This window comes from Mustela putorius, unplaced genomic scaffold, assembly GCF_011764305.1.
Source record: "Mustela putorius furo isolate JIRA1106 unplaced genomic scaffold, ASM1176430v1.1 tig00000081_pilon_pilon_pilon, whole genome shotgun sequence".
Taxonomy (NCBI): domain Eukaryota; kingdom Metazoa; phylum Chordata; class Mammalia; order Carnivora; family Mustelidae; genus Mustela; species Mustela putorius.
This window is the reverse complement of record NW_025421272.1, coordinates 504,594-524,433: the sequence shown is the minus strand read 5'-3', so window position 1 is coordinate 524,433 and position 19,840 is coordinate 504,594. Positions and strand designations below refer to the sequence as shown.

The window sequence follows — 19,840 nt, the reverse complement described above, 5'->3', positions numbered from 1 at the left end:
GGGCCACCTAGTGAAGTGGAGTCTGCGCTTGGTTCACATTCCAGCCCAGGTATTTTTTCCTCTGTGAACATTGCTTCCTCCTGTGTAAATTAGGGGTAGAAGTTCTGGTACGTCTCTGGGGGTTGGGGGTGGGGGAGGAAGGTTCAGTGATAGTGTTGTGCAGACTCCATAGGGCCGGGTGCCTGGGAAGGAAGGTGCTCTAACACCAGCTGTGATTGTGGTAACTGGTTGCTAGAGTGAGCCTAGGACGGAGAAGCCAGCACCTGAGAGCTCTGTGCAGCTTGAGTCGTGGGTACTTAGCTTTACGTTGTAGGCTCATGGGCAGAATTGTCCAGTAACCCCCTGTGGGTGTTGCATGCAGTCTGACTCGTGACCCTTGCTGGGCCGTCATTGCAGCTTCCCTCCTGCCCCTGACAGTGCTCTTGCTCAGGCCTGGAGAGACTTGCCTTTGCCCGGAGGTCCAGTGCCTCACAGCAGAGCCAGGGCCAGAAACCAGCACTTGGGATGGTCACTCAGCGCCTCCCAGATCAAGCAGGGAATTTCTGAATAGCCCCCTCAGGGTGCTGAGGGCTCTCAGGAGCAGGGGCAAGGGTGGTGGAATGTGGGTTTGGAACTGGGTTTCATGTCTAGGCACCTGAGGGCATTGGCCCTATACCCCTCAACTGTGCCCACACTCTGTAGTTTTTTGGGCAGTGGCTGCAGGCCTGGCTGGGGGAGGAGGGTCCAGACAGGGGTGGGAGTGAGTTTGGGCAGGCTCTGGCAGGAGAGCAGAGAACCCAAGGCCCCTGTCTTGGCCAGGCCCTGCTGTGGGTGGAGAGGGCTGTGCTATACTCTTGCACGCTGGTGAGGGTGGGGCTGGTGGATGTGCTTCCGGGGCAGGGATGGGATCAGGGCCATGGCAAGGGTGCTAAGGCAAGGCTGGAGAGTGAGCCAATTGGATCCAGGAAAATCCCTGGCAGCCATGCAGATGTGGAATTTTCCCCATTCCAGCGTCCCAGCGTCGCCCAGTTATGGCGGGGGCAGCAGGGCTCTGCGCAGCCCATGCCCCACCGAGTGGGGAGCAGGTTTTGCAATGCCCACCGCTGGAGCTGTGCATTCCCGGCCCAGGTGGGCAGGAGTTCCTGTCCTTGGTCCTCCTCGGCAGTGAGGAGGGAAGCTGGGGACTGAAAGAAGGTGGATCATGGTTGCGGTGCCTGCATCTGGGTGGTGCACCCCTTGTGGACACCCTGGAGAGGTGGGGTCAGCGGAGACCTAGTGGCCAGACTGGTTGGAGATAGGTCCCTTGCCTGAGCTTCCCTCTAGGGATCCTGCCCCCATCCACAATTTAGACCCCAAAAATGTGTCCCCAACTCGCACTGACTTGAGCAGGAGGCCGTACCTTATGTTGGATATTTAGGATTCCAGAGACCCCAGTAAAAGCTCAGTGACTAGTCTAGCCACTTCCCTTTGCCCAGAGCTGGGCTGCCCTCATCACCAGCACCACGCCACCCCGTTTCCCAGGCACCCTCGAATCCCCTTCCGGGCCGCAGCTCAGCCGAGCCTCAGGGTCCTGCAGTGGGACAATGGCCCCGTTGGCGCTCCCGAGACAAACGCGCCTTGTTGAGCCGGCGGCGGGGGCGCAGCGTTTCGCGCGGGGACGCTGAATGCGGCTTCTGTGCGTCCCAGGCAGGAGCGGAGGGGCCGGGAGGGGGCCGTGGCTGGCCGCCTATTGGCCGCAGCACCGGGGGATGGGCCAGGCTGGCGGCCGCACCTGGCCGGAGGGAGTGTGGTGGCGGAGGCGGCGGCGGGAGCATGGTTCAGGTCCGGTGGAGTTGGGGGCCTGGGCGGGTACGCCCCGCCGCCTAGTGAGCGCCCGGGCGGCGCGGGCCCGGGACCGAAACAGCCACGCCAGGCCCGAGGAGAACGGGGCTAAGGTATGTTCTGGGAGCCCAACACCCACTGCCTGCCTGTGCCCTGTCTGTGCCCTGCCTGAGGCTGCAGCCGGCGCTACCCAGACCTCCAAACAGGGACCGTGGGAGTCACTCTCAGACCTGGGTGGTGCGAGAGTGCCAACAGCTGCTCCAGGGAATGAGTGCCCTTTGGGCTGACAGAGGGTCGGCAGCTGCGGGGGTACGTTGGTGTGTGCCCTGCCCTTGGTTTTTTCCTCATCGCCCCCTTTCCAGGGTTGTCCCAGTCCTCGGACAGGGTGGGTGGGGCTGGAACTGGGCTGGAGCTGGAAGTCCATTAATGATTAATCTTGGACACAGCAGCCTGAGACCTGGGGGAGGAAGGGCAGGGATCTCCCCTGTTCCCACCAGTGCTCTCCAGAAGTGGTTGGGGGGAAGGGGCATCAGACCAGGGGCTGGGGCTAGGGGGAGGGATGGATCCCCCTCTGCTTGAGGAAGGCCCAAGGCCACCAAAGAGAAGCTTGTAAGTGGGACAAGCCCTGATATCCAGGAAGGGTCCATAGGAAATCCAGCCGGTTGATTTTCTAGGACCAGTGTCAGGAGGGGATACAGCTTGGTCTGCCCTCATTAACAAGCAGGTACTTGGTCACAGCACAGAGCAAGACTGGTCTCTTCCCAGTAGGGCTCCCTGTTCCCACCTGCCTGGAGCTGGAGAGGAGGCCGCAGTAGCATCTGCACATCTGGCTGCAGTAACCCACACCAGGAGGAGGGAGGGAGGGCTGCAGGCCTGACACCCGATCCCCTGGGTTGCCAAGGTGACCGGTGCCATGAAAATCCTCAGGAGGACAGTCCAGTTGGGAGAATCCAACCTCTTCCTTTACCAGGGGCATGACCTGAGACCCAGAGAGGTTTAAGGCCACGGGCCGGCCTGGGCCAGAGCAGCCCCTGTACTTTGTCCTGTGAAAGAGGGCATTCCCATTATCCTTGGGGGGAACTGAGGTCCAGGGCAATTCAGTGACTTGCCCAAGGTCATACATAGTTCAAAGGTGGCTGAGTTGATTATGAATCACAGGAGTCTTGTCCCAGCCCACATCTCAGGATTGTAGCCCTGCTCAAGACCTCTCTGCTGCTCTGGGGTCCTAGGCTCCCAGATTGGTCTGTGCTGCCCCAAACCCCTAGCTCAGGACCCCTCCCCCCTCTTGCCTTCCTAGCTCCCAGCTCTGCCTGACACTCAGGGGGTGGGTAAGCTGCTACCCTGAGAGCGGAGACAACAGAGCCCTGTTTCCAGCTGCCACCTCGGGCTGCTTCATTCCCTGCTTCTCACTCAGGCGGAGCCCTGCCTCAAGGAAGCTCCCTGTGGACAGAGGAGCCTGCTTCCTGCATATCCCCTTGTCCAGTGGGCCTGGGACTGCTGTTTGAGACATGGGGCAGATGCCCTCTTGTTCCCCAGCAAGAAAGAGTGTTTCCCTGACAGCCCCCACTCTGGGCCCTAGGGGACTGAGTGTCACTGTGGTGAGAGGCAGTGATTAACCTAGGCGAATGAGGCACAGATGGAATTGCAGGCGCGGCAGCAGGCCTGTGAAGGGCTTCCTGCTTCACTTGGACTGGGTGAGGAATATGGGGAAGAACAAGCCCTCTTAGGAGGGCTATTCTACTCTAGACAGGGAGGGCAGGAGAGAGCAGACGTACCCTTGGGCATCAGTGGGCTGGGGGCTGGAGGAATCACCAGGTGGTTAGTGATGGTTGGGAAGAACTGGGGCCCCAGATGATAACTTCTTTCCCACCTGGCAGCTCCAGGTGGCTTGGGCACTCCCAGACCTGATTCCAACAGTGCCCTCCCTGAACTGCCATGAGATGTTAGGCAAGTCCTTTCCTACCTGTGACTCAGTTTCCCCCGATGTAAAATCTGGGGATGAGGGAACTCAGGTCTGGAGCATGGGAAATATAGGGGTTTGGATGGAGGAGGGTTGCCTTCCAGGAGTCTGCACTGATGGGTCCTATTTCATCTGCCAAGTGGGTCTAGAAGGGTCATGATAATGATCCAAGGTTTGAGCAAAGGGTCCTGCATGCCTCTTCCAGTTTAATCCTTTTAGTAAGCCCTGAGAGGGGCAGAATATTCCCATTGTTGAGACAATGAGGCTCAGAGAGGGGAAGTCACTGGCCCAAGATCACCCAGCTGGGGACTGGTAGAGTCAGAATTCATAGCTAGAGCATCTCAGCCTCTCCAGGAGGGGAGAGGCTGGTGGGCAGAACCCGGACATTGTGCACAGCAGGTGCTCAGGACCTTTTAAAAACCTTCATACTGTTACATATTTTTATGCAAACAAGTGCATGACATTCCTTTAAAAAACATCTCAGCCGTGCTAGAGGATACAGAGAACGATTATTACCAACTTCCACATACTCACCTCCTGTGTTCCCAGTAACTGGGAGCTAATGAAGAAACCACTGACTTCTTGGTTAAGCTGTGTTTTGCGCCTTTGAAGCTACTTGGGGTCAACTCAGCCCTGGTGGTGACTTTGCCCAAACAAGGCGGTGTAGCAGGAAGAGCTTGCTTGTAGTTCTGCCGGTGAACTCCTCTTCTAGTTTCTGAGCCTCAGTGTTCCCACCCATCCCATGGCTAGCAGGTGACCCTGGGAAGTCTGTTGGGAGTTCCAGGCATGGTTGCCATTTGAAACGGTAGAAATAGGTGACCCTGCAAGATGAGAAAGTGCCTTCTGAATCATCAAAGAACATTGCCCTCTTTCAATCAGCTGCAGGACCTGGGACCCAGCTGGCAGTCATCCCCGCAGCCCAGGGGACAGGCAGGAGGGCAAGACGTCAGGGCTGACAGTTTGGGGGTGGTCCTGTGAGCCAGCAGCTTGGGGTTCAGCTGAATTCCCTCCCTGGGTGATCCTCCCCATGTCTCCTCCAGCACTCCACTCCGGAGGGGCACCCCACTGCTGGGTCCCTGCAGGGCACTGTGCCAGAGCTCCTGGCTGGAGGGCCAACCTGTCCTGTCTGCACCTTTAACTGTGCAGTCCACACTTCCCAGCTTCTCTGCCCTGGGCGCCTGCTGTTTCTTCCCCAGTTTTGGATACTGAGGCTCAGAGAGCTCCGTGGTCACACAGCAAGGTGGGGTAGGCCAATTCTCTCTCTTCCTCCAGCCAGACTGCAGTTTTTTAAAAAAATGGAAGCATCTTTTTCATTCTAATTTTTTTTCAAAGTAATACAGACTCTTTGTAAAACAAAATTGTGTGTCTGTATGTGCGTGCATGTGTGTGTGTTTTACTTTATTATATATTGTAGACATAATTTAAATGAGTACATAATAAACCGTGGGGTGAATATCATGTAATATTTTTAACCATTCCCTATCATTGGACATTTGTTTCTACCTTTTCCCTTTGCTATATTTTTGCACCCACCTCAGATCTCCTGTTAGGTCATCTTCTGTGAACAAATGGCCATAGGTGGAATTGCTGGGTCTGAGGATGGGTGCCTTTAGGCCTGTAATAGTTGCTGTCAAATATGCAGCCCAAGCACTGTAGGGTGAGTCTTGTTCCACTTTGAAAGTCTCCTCCAGTGTCCCCACGAGATTCCCTTCCAGGTACAAGGAACAGCCCTAGGACACCCTCACCCCTTTACCTTATCTTATAGAATCCTGTTCCTTTGTGTGTGCACTGAGCAAACAGCAGGGATGCCCATCAGTCAGGGAATGGTTCTTGGGGAGTAGTGTTCCATGGAATGTTCTACAGTCCATGGCTTTAGAGGCCCTTCATCTTTATCTCCTTGGGAGACTCTTGCTCTTACGGCAGGACTCTTCACCTTCCTCCCCCTTTCTCTGGTGGATTCCATCTGCTCTTTTGACCTCAGTTCTCACCTCTGTGCCCATGCCTCCCAGTCTCTTTCCACTGAGATCTCCCTCTTGTGCTCCAGGTAAGGGATCTTACTGCTCTTTGCATATTCTACAAGCATTCCTTCAGACTCAACTTGTCCTAAACTGAAACTGACATTGCCCTTCCAACCCCAATACTAAACATACCCCTCTCTTAGCTTCCCCCACTCAGGGACTAGCTCCGACCCCAGCCAACTCCCCGCTTAGTCACCCCAACAGGGGTTCTTCCCTTCCCTCCTCCACACCCTATCATTCACCAAATGTTGTCTATGCCATGGCCTACAGATGGTTCCAGTTCATTCCCAGGCTTCTCCTTCGTCCAGGTCATTTCATACCTAGACAGCTGTAACAACCACTGTCAAGGTCTACTGGCTTCTCCCAGTCCTTCCCCACCCCTACCATTCACTTTCCATCTAGCAGCCTCATGGGAATCCCATCTCCTCTCTTCTTTGCTGAAGACTCTCCAGGGTTCCCCATTGCCCACAGGATCCAGGCCAGATTCCTTAGTATGCTTCCTCAAGACCCTGCATCTCCTGCCTGCCCCTGTCCCTTTTCTGGCTGTCCCTCTAGTCTCCCCCTGCAAACCCAGCCTCTGACATACACACATGCTGCACACTCTGGCCAAGGTGAATATCTGTTAGTTTCTGCGTCTTTGCACATGCTTTTCTCTCTGTCTGGCTCATTCCAGGGTAACAAGTGCATTAGTTAAGCCTAGTTGCTTAGGAAAGGCCCAAGTTTGGAAAGACTTAACACAATGGCAGTTTAGTTGTCATTTCATGAAATCTAATTGGGTGTTTAGGGAGTGGTGATGCCAATACCAGCCTCTCCCTTCTTATGCCCCCCACCCACCCATCTCCAGATCATAGAAGACGGCCCCATTCATCCAGCATATGCCAAAGGAGACCACAGAGAAGGCCCGCCCACCTGACATCAACAGCTATTATTCTGCTCACATTCCGTTGGCCAGAATTCAGTCACACAAGGACGCTGAACCACAAGGGAGGATGGGAAATGTAGTTCAGCCACACACTCAGGGAGAAAAGGGAACTAGCTGCCTTTGGAAATCAGAGAGCACATAGCCTCTTCCACTATCAGGAATCCCTAACTCCAGGAAAGCCTCCCTGAGCATGCTCTTCCTGTCCGCCTCAGGCTGGATCAGGTGTTTGCATTCCAGCAAGCCCTACCAGCCTGTCCCCCATCACAGCACCTGCAGCCGCCTGCTCCTCTCACCCCCAGGACTGTGAGCCCAGAACTCTGGCCCGGGAATCATGAACCCTAGCTCGGGGCACGGTGCAGTGGAACAGATCAACTGTAGACTCACTGGGGTCACAAAAGATGTCCCCAACCTGTTGACATGGGAGGAGGGAGCAAGCGTAAGACAAAATGGGACCCTTCTATCATCTGTATGGGTTTATAGACGGAAAAAAATGTAGGGAGGCTTGTGCTAAAGCTGTAAGGTCAGTGACCTCTGGGAATGGGGCTTTTTTCATTGTCTTCTTGTCTGAATTTTTTTTTCAATGATATGTACTGCCCTTATAATTAAAAACATTTTCTATATTTTGTTTCTTTGGCTGGGATGGGGGGAGAACCTGCCAGAGATAATGTCACTATCATACCCTGAGAGGAGAACCCTGTGGCAGGGCTGGAAGCGTAGGTTCTGCTTTCAATGCTTCCTACTCTAGAAAGCTCTGCTTCACGTGTCTCTTCTTTGCCTGCCTTCCCACCCCACCATGACCTCACCTTTTGTTCAGGAGCCTGATCTCCACTCCCTCCTGCCCAAGATCCTTAACCTCTGGTGACACGGGGCTTGTCACATCGCGTCCTTGAGCATCAGCTCCCTCCTCTGTAAAGTAGGGGTGGAAACGGGGCCTCTAGTGACAAGGATCATGAGGGTGTGTGATGTGTGGGAAGTCCTGACTGAGCACAAGAGTGAACTCTGGTCAAGAGTCCACACTTATAAACCACCTCTCTGCTGTTTGTTACCGGCTCTGCCCTAACTCATCCTCCTCCCCATACATTTATTTGTTTTTCCACTAACTCAGTCTAGAACAGATGGAACAGCTCTTTCCCATGCCCTGGGCCAATTCAGCAATCCAGCTATGGACTTTTGGTCCTCCCTGTGGCTATTTAAGCTCTGGTATTTCATGGAGCCTTGAGGGCTGCTCCCAGGCTAGGTGAGGCTATGGGGGAAAGGGCAAAGCGTCTTGAGTGGTGTCAGATGCCTGCTGCTCCCTGAGAGGAGCTGGCAGCTGGTCAGCCTATGAAAGTGCTCAGTGTGAGATTAATAACTATCACAATAATGATCACTATCAACAGATGGTCAATTACCAGTAAATCTTGATCCCCAGGACCCCTGTGCCTGATAGAAGGATGTGAGGTGCTTTTCTAGGTATCCTCTGTTCATGGCAAGGCCGAACCCAGACCCGAAGACAAACCTAAACCCAGCTAAGAGAGGGGTGCAAGAGATTTTGGCGCCTTGGGTGAACCTGAGGGCCCTTGGGATTTAGGACAGGGCTCCGAGAACTTCCTCTTCTTGCCAAGACCTTGGGAATGATCGGCACCTGCAGCGGGCCTGAATCGCGTGGTGTCCCGTGCACCCATCCCCACACAGGATGCCGACAGGAGAGGCATGATCTATCTGTACTGCCTCTTTGATGAAGGACTTGGGGCTCAGAGGTGAAATCTCATCAGACTGATCCTCGCAGAGCTGGTCAGGTTCTCTGCCCCCAGGAGGACTCCCAGGTGAGTTGCTTGCTTTTGTGGGCTCTGCTGATTTTAGACAAACTTTGGTCTCTGGTTGTGTCTCAGTATCTCTAAGCCCTGGAATTTGGCAAGTCTGCATTTGGATTTTCCTATCTGGCTCTGACAGTCCCCGGCTAACTGTGTGACCCTGTACGGGTGAGTTCACCTCTCTGAGCCTCTATTCCTTCACCTGGAGAGTGGACTAATGCATAGAGCAGCCGTGGGACTTAAACGAGATGTTCGAGGAGCAGTTAGCCTCCCTGACTCTCTGCAGGGCTCTGCGGCTGCTTGTGTCCTTGGTGCAAGGACACCCGAGACCTGGCTGAGCCCCGGGGCAAAGGAGCTGTCTGGCTGCTGGGGTCTAGAGATAGTCAGGGACCACCCGGAATGTGCCCCTGGCAGAGGGCCCAGGCAGTACCTGCAGGGTACAGACACATGCCACCTGGTATCCCCAGGGAGGGAACTCATGAATATTCACATTCGCTGGAGCATGAGGGAGCCAGCTGAGCACTGCTGGGTGTCATTGGTGCGTTCCTGTTTCCCAGTGACCGCAGAGACGGCTTGGGAGTCAGATGTGGCTCAGACAGGGAGAGGAGAGGGGCAGCCAGCTGCCGCCCAAGGTGAGTGTGTCTTCCTCCACCCCAGCACAGGGGTCCCTGGGGGGAGCAGGACACCTGGGACCAAGGCCTGCCTGATTGTGGCAGTGACGCCAAAGGACAGATGGTTTACCATCCCGGGCTTGGTTTCCCTGTGTGCCTGCTGTGGGGATGAGTCCTGTTTCTCCTTCATTCTCTAGAGGGTGCTGGTCCAAAGGAACAGGAGGAGTGCTGGGCCTGGCCTGGAGCCAGCTGTCAGCGTAGATGGAGGACAATGTCACTAGGGTAACCAAGAAGGATAGGAATAGAAGGGGAGGGACCATCGGCCCTGAGTGCCTGGGACTGTCACCACCTTGGGCAGAGGAAGAAAGACCCAGGTTCTAGTTCTGTCTGCTGCTGCTGTGCTGTGTGACCTCGAGGGTGACGCCACCCTCTCTGAGCCTTAGCCTCCCTGCTATGCTGTATTCTCAGATTGGAGACTGTGAGGCTCAGGCCACACTGTAATTGTCCATGGTACTCCATGCTTTGGACCTGGGGCTGTCCCCTGACTGCAAGCCTCCATCACAGGCCAGGGGGCACAGACCTTGAAGGGGCCTTGACTGGGACCCTGGGAGGGCAATCATAATGATGTTAATTATACTGATGGCCATCCATGCCCAGTGGTGTCTGCTCTGCTCCAGCCCTGTGCTGGGCTCTTTCCTTGTGGGATGAGGAAGATCTGAATAGAGCATCTTATGCAGGGGGATGGCATCATCATTTTAGAGGAGAATCTAAGACCCAGAGAGGGACACAGGCTTGCCTAGATTTCCTTCTACAGAAAGGAAACGGCTGAACCCGGTCTCAAACGCAGGACCCTGGTTCCAGGTGCTGGCTCCAGGTGGCCCTTGGATGTGTGACTCACACATGTGGCTCTCACACCCTTAAGTTATCTCTAGCTCCCTCTGTCCTGAGGGTCATGGGGGTCATTGACCAAACATTAACTAGGTGCCAGGCTCTGACAGCGCAGGGATGACTTCCCTTCATGCTTGTCTGCCTCCGGGCACAGACAGGATCTCTCCTCCCTTATGGGAGGCCTGGGAACCGGGGCCCTGGTCAATAGTGATGATAATAATAATTAATGTGTACTGATCTCTGCCTGTGTACGTGCATCCTGGCGTTGAAATCTCAGTCTCATGACTCTTCTCCGCTAGGCTTCTGGCGGCCGGCCAGCCCCTGTCTAGAGCTTGGTCTACCCAGGGACTATGCCTGTGATTACCAAGGGCCCTGTTTGCCCTGATCTTGGTGCTGTGTGCCCATTGTACACGTGAGGAGACTAAGATGGGGAGGCTGAGCGGCATGCCCAAGTTCACAGAGGCCAGGCAGGAAGGCTGTTGAGACAGTAGGGACCAGCCCCCAAAGTGCCCTCTGTTTCTCCTCTCTTCCTCCTGGCTGCCCTGCCCCAGCCCACAGGGGCCAGACCCTGCTGTGCTGCTAGGACAGAGCCCCATTAGCCACACTTTGGCCTCCTGTGGCCGATCTTTTTGTCACATACACACTTCCTGCAGGCTTGGGACTGGGCTTAGGACACACCAGGCGGGGGCTGCCACAGACAAAGCTGGAGGGTGCATATTGGAGGCCGACAGACTAGGGCCTAAATCTCAGCCCTGCTCCCTGCCTTTCCGAGTGACCCTGGGCAAGTCACATCACCCCCTGGAACCTTGATTTCCCCATTTGCAAAATGTGGGTGACAGGAGGTTAGCCTCCCGGGATAGCTGAGCAGGATCAGTGAGATGCTCTAGAGAAGCCCCTGCCCAGGGCCTGGCTCATAACAGGGGCTCCAAGGTGAAACCCGAGGGCAGGCATGGTTTCAGGAAGCCCAAGTGGCAGAGTGGACAAATGAATGAGTGAAGCCGTGATGGGCTGGGTGGGGGCGCTGTCCTGGGCCAGGCTAGAGGAGCCTGATTGGTGGTTCTGGGGAGCTGGTCTGCCCCCTGCTGCTGGGCCTCCACCCCAGATCTTCTGCTATCAGCCTCCCAGATTTCTGGCAAGTGCCCTGGTGAGTGGGGCTGCTGGGCCAAGAGTGGGCCCTGGGATCTGGGGAGGGCAGGAATTTTACCCTTCCGTGTTTTAAAGCCAGAGAACCTGAGGCCTAGGGCCCCACTCAGGGTTTGGGTAGGGAGTTTGAGGCTCTGGCCTGGCCTACTGCTCTGCCCTATTTTCTACTGGGTCCCCCAGCAGGGTGGGAGCCCAGTTGGGGCACCTGATGCATGGAGCTGCTTTGTGCTGGGACTGGGCCGCAGCGAGCCCACCCTGAGGGTGACAAAGACTGAGACGACCAGGACCAGGTCCCCGGGGGCTCAGGAGGGAAACAGCTAACACTCTTTGAAAGATAACTACACGCTCATTGCTTTCTTTGCCTCCTCTGTCTCTGAAAGAGTCAATGATGGCGGCGGGGGGTGGGGGGACTCTCAGCTTCCCAATTTTACAGATGAGAAACTGGGACTCCATGGGGGTTCCTGACTGGGGCCTCCACAGCCTGGGATAAGCACCTTCCCTTCCATGACCAGACTGGCTAGCCACCTTACCCCACACTGCATTATCACCTGTTATTTTAAAATGTTGAAAGAATTTTGCCCTTTTTTTGGATTAAAAAAGCAGTTGTTACAGAAATGCATAATATAGAAAAATATTCCCGTATATACCCCCTTTCCCAGCAAGGTAGAGGATACTGCTGTTAAAATTTAGAATACTGCCTTCCAGTTGTTTCTGGGACTACATGTATACATAAATGGATTTGGGGGCATAGTGTTCTGGAAGTTTCTTTTTTTTTTTTTTTTCACATTATTAGATAATGGTGTGTTTTTGAGCCAGTCCACTTAGCTCTGTCTTGTTTTGTTAACGTGTGCAGAGGACTCCGTCTGGGAACAGGTCTCGGTTTGTGTAACATCCCCCACTGATGGACGTTGAGGTCGTTTCTAATTTTTTAAATTTAACACCATGCCATGTGGGACTCTGCCGAAGTGTTTCTATGGAATCGTTGGAATTTGGAGAGCTTATACATTCCTCCTTTGCTAGGATGAACTGCCTTCTAGAAACATTCTCCCCCATTCTCGTTTACCCCTGCTCTGTCCACCTAGCCCACCTAAGAGGGAACAGGGCTGTGTCATTGTTCTGAGGGAGCCTGGCTTCTCTTTTGTGTAGCTTCTTCCTCTGCACATTGCTTCCTCATGTCCTTTCCTGTGATGAGAAATTTCTAGAGGATGAGCAGAAGACTCAGGGCTGTCTGGTGGGGTGGGACCTGGAGTGCCCCTTCTCCAAGAAGGGTTTATGGATGCCTTGGGTAGCTTTTCCAGAGGGAAATATGTGGGGTCCTCCTCTAGGCAGGCTACTTAGCCTCTGCCCCCAGGGATGGTAGGGACGTGCCGTGTGTGTGGTCACGGGGTGGCGTGCATGAGTTCTTGTGGCCTCAGAGGCCCAAGGCCCCCATGCCGTGTGTGTTAGAGCCAGAGTGGAAAGTTTTGTGCTCTGGTCTTACAGCTAAGGGGAGGGAGGAAGGTGCCCTAAGCCCCAGCTCTCTCTTGGACTCCCATCCCTCAGCACGAACTACCCCCCTTACAGTTCATGCCTCAGTCCCCCGCTGTTAGGGTTGCTGCAGTTAGACCAAAAGACTAGACCAAAAACTTCTCCCCAAACCCAAAACAAACAACAAAAAAAGACACCCAGTTAAATGTAATTTTCAGATAAACGCTGAATAATTTTTAGCATGTGCTATGCAGTAGTAAAATTAAACAAATTTGGGGGCACCTGGGCAGCTCCGTTGATTAAGCGCCCAACTCCTGGTTTCGGCTCAGGTCATGATCTTGTGGTCGTGGGATCGAGCCCCACGTAGGGGGCCTCTGTGCTCAGCACGGAGTCTGCTTCAGATCCTCTCCGCCTCACTTTGCCCTCCATGCTTGTGCATGCGCACACACTCTCTCAAATAAATAAAATATTCAAAAACAAATAAGATTACACAAATTTTATTCATTGTTTATCTCAAATTCAGATTTACCTGGGGATCCCTGCCTGCTGGCAGTCAGAGAGAGGAGGTAGGTCTGCCTGGGTGACCTGAACCCTCTCCTTCCTCACTCAGAGCTTCAGTTTCTCCATCTGCCTGCCCTCGAGACCCAGGGGCACAGGGACCAGTGAAAAGAGCTGAGGAGCCAGCCCTTCATTGGGCAGCTGGGAAGGGTGGCATAGAGAACAGGCGGCACTGGCTGGGTCTTTGAAAAGTGAATGATTCCTTGTGAATAGTGCTGGCCCCAGGCCTGGGGCGAGGGAAGAACGGGGCACTGGAAGAGGGCCTTCTTTTCTGTCTTAGAAAAAATTTCATTATGAAGCCCCAAAATGTATAAAGTAAACTGATGACACCCACGTACCCACCCTACCCTTAAAAACTTAAACTGAGGGACACCTGGTTGGCTCAGTCAGTTAACTGGCTGCCTTTAGCTCAGGTCATGATTCCAGGGTCCTAGAATCAAGTCCCGCCTCGGACTCCTTGCTCAGTGGGGAGACTGCTTCTCCCTCTGCCCACTGCTCCCCCTGCTTGTGCCCCCTCTCTCTTTTCCTGACAAATAAATAAATAAAATATTTTTAAAAACATTAAAACTGAAACAGTTAGTAGAACCTGCTTCTTGTGCCATACCCCAGTCTCTCTCTGTATTGGCTTTGCCCACCGTCTCTCTTTGTGCTCCTGTCACTGTGGCTCTCTGTGTGTTTGTCTCTCTGTCCTCCTGTGGACCTTGCCAGGGTGCCACAGAGCCTGCAAAGGGCAGTCTCAATGTCAAAGGCTGCCCATGACCCCACCAAGCCTTGGGCAGGCATGGAGGCTCCCCAAGGCTGGACTCCTGATGCTTGCCCTGCTCTGTGACCCCACAGGTATCTGAGATGCCGCTGCCACAGAAGAAGCGCTGGGTGTCCATGGCCAAGGGGCTGGTGCTGGGCGCACTCTTCACCAGCTTCCTGGTGCTGCTGTACTCCTATGCTGTCCCCCCACTGCATGCCGGCTTGGCCTCCACGTGAGTGGCTCTCCTGGGGGGCTGAGGGGTGGGGTCTAGGGTGTGGGGGCACCCTGGGCCCTGCATTATGCTGTGCTGGGCAGAAATGGTGCTACGGGCAGAGCTCTCTGTGTAACCCTGGGCCTCAGTGTCTTCTGTAAAATGGGCATGATAACAGAGCCTGCCTCATAGAAGTGTGAGGACCCAGTAACACTGTGTGTGGGGCTGGGCTGATCACCATCTGAGGCTCCATTGGGGCCAGGAGGTGGAGGTGACTTGTCCAGGAGAACTCAACTGACGCAAGCTGACGCAAGGCCTGGATTCAGACCGGGGTCTGTCTGCGCCCCCGCCCCAGGCCTGGCTCCTAACCATGAGGCTATCCCACCCCCTCATGGGGCTGCTGTGCCCAGGTCTGCCATGGTTGGTGCTCTTAGCTGGTGGTATCAAGCCGAACTAGAGGAAATCACCAGTGATTGACTATTTTGGGTTGAAAACCAACCTACAAAATTTCCTGTGGTCTAGCCTCATGCTAATGATAAACAGACAATGCCGTGGCCAGGAATGAGACAGGAACCAGCAAGCTTGTCGCACTTGGACCTCACACCAACACCGCAGAGGGGCTGTTATTTCCCCCATTTCACAGATGAGGAAGGTGAGGCCAGAGAGGCCAAAGCACCCTACCCAAGCAGGACAGCTTGGACTGCTTGGATGCAGGCCTGTCTGGTCCCCTGTCCTGGCTCCCCTCCTCCCCACCATCCCCCAAAAGCCCCCATCTTTAGACACCGGGGCACTGGGGGTTCTGTGTCCCGGATGGCCCCCAGCAGCCCCTGAGACTCTCCCCACCATTCCGTCCACAGAAGGACCCCAGAAGGCACAGCGTCCTGCTCCCCGGAGCCCGCTGAGCTGGAGACCCCCGCTAACAGCTCTGCGGGAGCTTGCCAGCCTCGGCGCGACATCGTGTTCATGAAGACGCACAAGACGGCCAGCAGCACGCTGCTCAACATCCTGTTCCGCTTTGGCCAGAAGCACGGGCTCAAGTTCGCCTTCCCTAATGGCCGCAACGACTTCGACTACCCAGCCTTCTTCGCTCGCAACCTGGTGCAGGACTACCGGCCCGGCGCCTGCTTCAACATCATCTGCAACCACATGCGCTTCCACTATGACGAGGTCCGCGGGCTGGTGCCGCCCAACGCCACGTTCATCACCGTGCTCCGCGACCCCGCCCGTCTCTTTGAGTCCTCCTTCCACTACTTCGGTTCGGTGGTGCCCTTCACGTGGAAGCTCTCGGGCCGCGACAAGCTGGCCGAGTTCTTGCAGGACCCAGACCGCTACTACGACCCCAACGGCTACAACGCCCACTACCTCCGCAACCTGCTCTTCTTCGACCTGGGCTACGACAGCGGCCTGGACCCCGGCGACCCGCAGGTGCAGGAGCACATCCTGGAGGTGGAGCGCCGCTTCCACCTGGTGCTCCTGCAGGAGTACTTCGATGAGTCCCTGGTGCTGCTCAAGGACCTGCTGTGCTGGCAGCTCGAGGACGTGCTCTACTTCAAGCTGAACGCCCGCCGCACCTCTGCGGTGCCGCGCCTCTCCGGGGAGCTGTACCGGCGCGCCACGGCCTGGAACGTGCTGGACGCCCGCCTCTACCGCCACTTCAACGCCAGCTTCTGGCGCAAGGTGGAGGCGTTCGGGCGAGAGCGCATGGCCCGGGAGGTGGCCGCCCTGCGGCGCGCCAACGAGCGCATGCGGCGCATCTGCATCGACGGGGGCCGGGCTGTGGACGCCGCCGCCATCCAGGACTCGGCCATGCAGCCCTGGCAGCCGCTGGGCGCCAAGTCCATCCTCGGCTACAACCTCAAGAAGAGCATCGGGCAGAGGCACGCGCAGCTCTGCCGTCGCATGCTCACGCCTGAGATCCAGTACCTTATGGACCTCGGCGTCAACCTGTGGGTCACTAAGCTCTGGAAGCTCATCCGGGACTTTCTGAGGTGGTGACACCCCGCTCACCCGCAGCCCCCTCGGCCAGCTGGATCGCTGAGGAGGGGCTGCGTGGGGGCGCAGGGGGTGGGGTGCCGCCGGCCTCCGCTGGGCCCTCCTGGTGCCATCCCGGCTCCCGGGGTGAGGTGGGGTCTGCTGCGGGGGGCACGGCCAAACCGGAACGGGGCCCTCGGCAGGCAGGGCCTCAGATCAGTATTTGACTAATTCTAGTTTTGTTTTTGTGTTTTGTTTTGTTTTGTTTTAAAGAATTAAATCCCCTTCCCTCCAAAAAAGAATGTTCTATTTCCTGCCTCCCCTTAAAGGGGAGAGTTCAGAAGTAAAGGCGTTTGATGTTGTGTTTTTTGTTAATCAGCCTCTGTGGTGCTGACTGGTGGGGCCCTGTGTGGGAGATGGCCCATGAGGATGGGGGGACCTGCAAGAGAGCATGGGGGGTGCCTGAGTGTGTCTGTGGGACGGAGCCCAGCGGTGTGGCAGGGTTTGGCGCACACCTGTTAGGTGCTGAAGCCCTGTGTGGTTGAAGAACTCCCAGGAACTACCAAGACCTGGAAGAGCATGTGTGTGTGCGATCATCCTGGAGCTCTACCAGTCACTGAGTCCAGCCCAACACTGGTTATGTGTCCAGCACTAGGCTGAGTGCGTTATTTCAATTCATCTTCATCAAAACTCAGCAATGCGGGAACTATCATTTCCTCATGCCAGAGATGAGGAAGGGAGCTCAGAGAGGGAAAGTCATCTGGCCAAGATCACACAGCAAGTAAGTGGTAGGACTGGAACAGGGGCTGGGGAGGATGGAGTGTGCGTCCAGATTAAGAGTCCGTGTGTGTGTGTGTGTGTGTGTGTGTGAGATGGGGAGGTGGGGAGTTCTTGGGGTAGCACTGAGCAGCAGGCCCTGGGCCCAGGCTGAGGTTTCCTTGTATAATCCCATTAATCCTCAGGATCACCCTTCGAGGTAGGCACCATTACCATCCCATATTACAGATGTGGGAATTGACATTCTGAGAGAGATCAGAAGGGACTTAACTGAAGTACACATCAGACCCTAAACTAAACCTTCTCTCTGGGGCCCCAGACGCCTTGCAGCGGTGTGAGTATGCCTCAGCTCTAACCACCTGCGTCCCTCAGCCTCCCCAGGGGGACAAGTTCCCTCTCTGGGGCACAGGACTTGTGGGTCTCTAACTAGGAGCCAGGAGCCAGACACAAAAGGTAGAATCCACAGCCAAATGAGTTTATTGGAGAACTGTCTGTACCAGGCTCCAAGCCAAGTACTTGTACACCTTGTCTGGATATCCACAACATCCCATCTTTATAGACCAAAGCTCAGAGAGGTTAAGTGATTTACTGAAGGTCACCATCTTATTACTCTAAGAACTGGGTTTCCGGCCAAATAAGTGAGATCTTAAGCCCCTCCCTGGATTTGAATCAGTCTTTTTCCTGGGACTGAGTTTCTGGTCCAAGCAGGGTGGAAAGAAGTTAAGGGGACCAACTGTCTCAGTATGCTGGGACTGTCCCAGTTTTTGCACGGAAAGTTCCCAAATCCCAGGAAACTCCTTAGTCTTAGGCAACCAGGATGGTTGGTCAGCTTGGGGGAGTTTTGAACTCACAAGCCCCCTTTAGCCTCCTAAATTTCTTTGCAGCAAGAAATAAGGACACTTTTGAAGGCTTTATTTAATTCATATGGAAAGAACTAAGTGGAAGGAAGGAAGGAAGGATAGCCAAGAGAGAAAGATAGAAAGAAAGAAAGAAAGAGCCAATATTTTTGACTCCAAATTTATGAGATAATCTCCCCCCAATACACATTTTATTTGTCAAAGAGAAATATGATTTAGTGCAATAAAATAATATCTTGGGCTTGTGGAACCTCCTAATTTTATTTCCTTGGACCCTTAAGGGCCTATAAATACTGATAATAATATTATATGCCATCTAATTATTTATTATTAATATTGGCACTACTAAGCCCTTAGGGATCCAAGGGGAATAAATCTGGCAAATAGTAGATGCCAAGAATATAAATTGCTCCATTAGCATTTACTATCTGCCTGGTTTGTTTTAAGAACATTACAGTTATTAACTCATTTATTAACATAATATTTCAACAATGAGTAGTTGTCTGGTATGAGCGGGCACTTTGTGCTCAGCTCTATGCCCCATGGGAACATGAACAATCCCCTTTGCTCTCCTGAAGAGGCGACCAAAACACAGAGAAACCAAGCAACAAGCCCAGGGTCAACCAGCCATGCAGCCATAGAGGCAGGATGCAAACCCAGGTCAGTCAGACACCAAGGGCCGGTGCTTGCAGCCTCCAGACCCTCGGTGCCTTCTAGTTGGCCACCTCAACCTCGGGATGGAGGTCTTCTCAATGGTTGAAAAATGTATGAAGTCTCCAAGGAGCAGGGCTGCTTGATCTCCAGGAGCCACACTGCTCTTGCCACATCTGGACAGCAGAGAGCGCCATGGTACCAAAGTTGGTCTTAGCCGGTCCTGACGTTCGCTGCCGCCCGGGGCTGGGGTCACCCATGGCTAGGCCTGGGCCTACAGGTGAAAGCCAGGGCAAGGGTCATGATTGTGCCCTGGAAGAAATTCAGTGGAACTACCTGTTCCTCTCTGTTATGGGATGAACTGTAACCCCTAAAAAGATAACGTCGAAACCCTAACCCCCACTTCCCTATGACTGAACTTACTTGGAAATAGGGTCTTTGTACATGTAATCAAGTAAAGATTAAGTCATTAGGGTGGGTCCTAATTCAAGACGGCCGGTGTCCTTCTAAGAAGTGGCAATGTCATGTGTCCCTTCACAGGGACAACGCCATGTGAAGACAGGCCGAGACTGGCGTGAGGCAGTTACAAGCCAAGGAATGCCAAGGGTCAACAGTGACCTCCAGAAGCTAAGAAGAGGCCATGAAGGATTCTACCCAGAGTCTCAGAGGGAACATGGCTCTGCTGACACCTTGATTTCAGCCTTCCAGACTTCAGAACTGTGAAAGAATAAATTTCTGTTGTTTTAAAGCCATCCAGCTTGTGCCGCTTTGTTACACAGCAGCCTCAGGACACACACACATGGTCTGTGCCCGGTCCCTGCTCTGGGTCAGGCCTCTGTCCCTCACCTGGATCCCTTCCCTCAGGCTTGCCCCTGTGATCCACCGATAGCCAGAAGCCATCCTAGGCTCTGAACGCTCCATGGTCCCCCTCATCCCTGGGGAGAAGCCATGCAACTGCCCACGTCTGTGGCTTCGCACAGGCTCTTCCCTCTACCATAAAGTGCCCTTCCCGTTGCAGGCCTAACATCGCTAAGTGACTCCAAAGCAAGCTCTGCCGCCTCCTCTGGACCTTCTTCCCCGACATCCCAGCCCTCAAGCTAGCTTAGGGCCTCCAGGCTCCCCATCTCAGTTCTGCTCACCAGGGCACAACTGCAGAGATGCTTGTCTGCCAGGCGCTGATGGTGTGCTCCTCCAAGACAGGATCTGTGTTTGTCTTGACACAAGCAGCCTCTAGTACCCAGGCCAGTGCCCGGCACACAGTTGGTTTTCAATAAATGTTTAAAGGGGAAAGGAAGGAAAGAAATAGGGAGGGAGGAAGGGAGGAAGGAAGGAAGGAAGGGAGGGAGGAAGGAGAGAGAAAAGGAAGGGAGGGGAGGGAGTGGATGGAAGGGAGGAGGGAAGAGAAGAAGGGTGCCTGGGTGGCTCAGCTGGTGAAGCATCTGATTCTCCATTTCAGTTCATCATGATT

General features: G+C 54.5%; 1 protein-coding gene and 1 long non-coding RNA gene across 6 annotated transcripts; one reads left to right on the top strand and one right to left on the bottom strand.

Moving 5' to 3' along the window:
• The first annotated feature begins 111 nt into the window (after window positions 1-111).
• GAL3ST1 (galactose-3-O-sulfotransferase 1) lies at window positions 112-16,462 on the top strand. 5 transcript variants are annotated; one of them, XM_004766429.3, is made up of 4 exons: window positions 1,811-1,913; window positions 13,126-13,168; window positions 13,998-14,137; window positions 14,974-16,462. In XM_004766429.3, the coding sequence occupies exons 3-4, from the start codon at window positions 14,007-14,009 to the stop codon at window positions 16,109-16,111; spliced, it is 1,269 nt and encodes a 422-aa protein (XP_004766486.1). In that variant the 5' UTR covers window positions 1,811-1,913; window positions 13,126-13,168; window positions 13,998-14,006; the 3' UTR covers window positions 16,112-16,462. The 5 variants fall into 5 exon arrangements, with proteins under 5 accessions (XP_012918942.1, XP_044920202.1, XP_004766486.1 ...); XM_013063488.2 differs by lacking the exon at window positions 13,126-13,168 and having other exon boundaries at window positions 112-1,913; XM_045064267.1 differs by lacking the exon at window positions 13,126-13,168 and having other exon boundaries at window positions 112-8,505.
• Window positions 16,463-17,318: 856 nt separating this feature from the next.
• Window positions 17,319-19,709, bottom strand: LOC106007231. Its single transcript, XR_001181869.2, has 2 exons — window positions 19,512-19,709; window positions 17,319-18,646 (listed from the first exon to the last, which is right to left on the bottom strand). It is a non-coding gene; the product is annotated as an uncharacterized LOC106007231 (long non-coding RNA).
• Window positions 19,710-19,840: the final 131 nt, after the last annotated feature.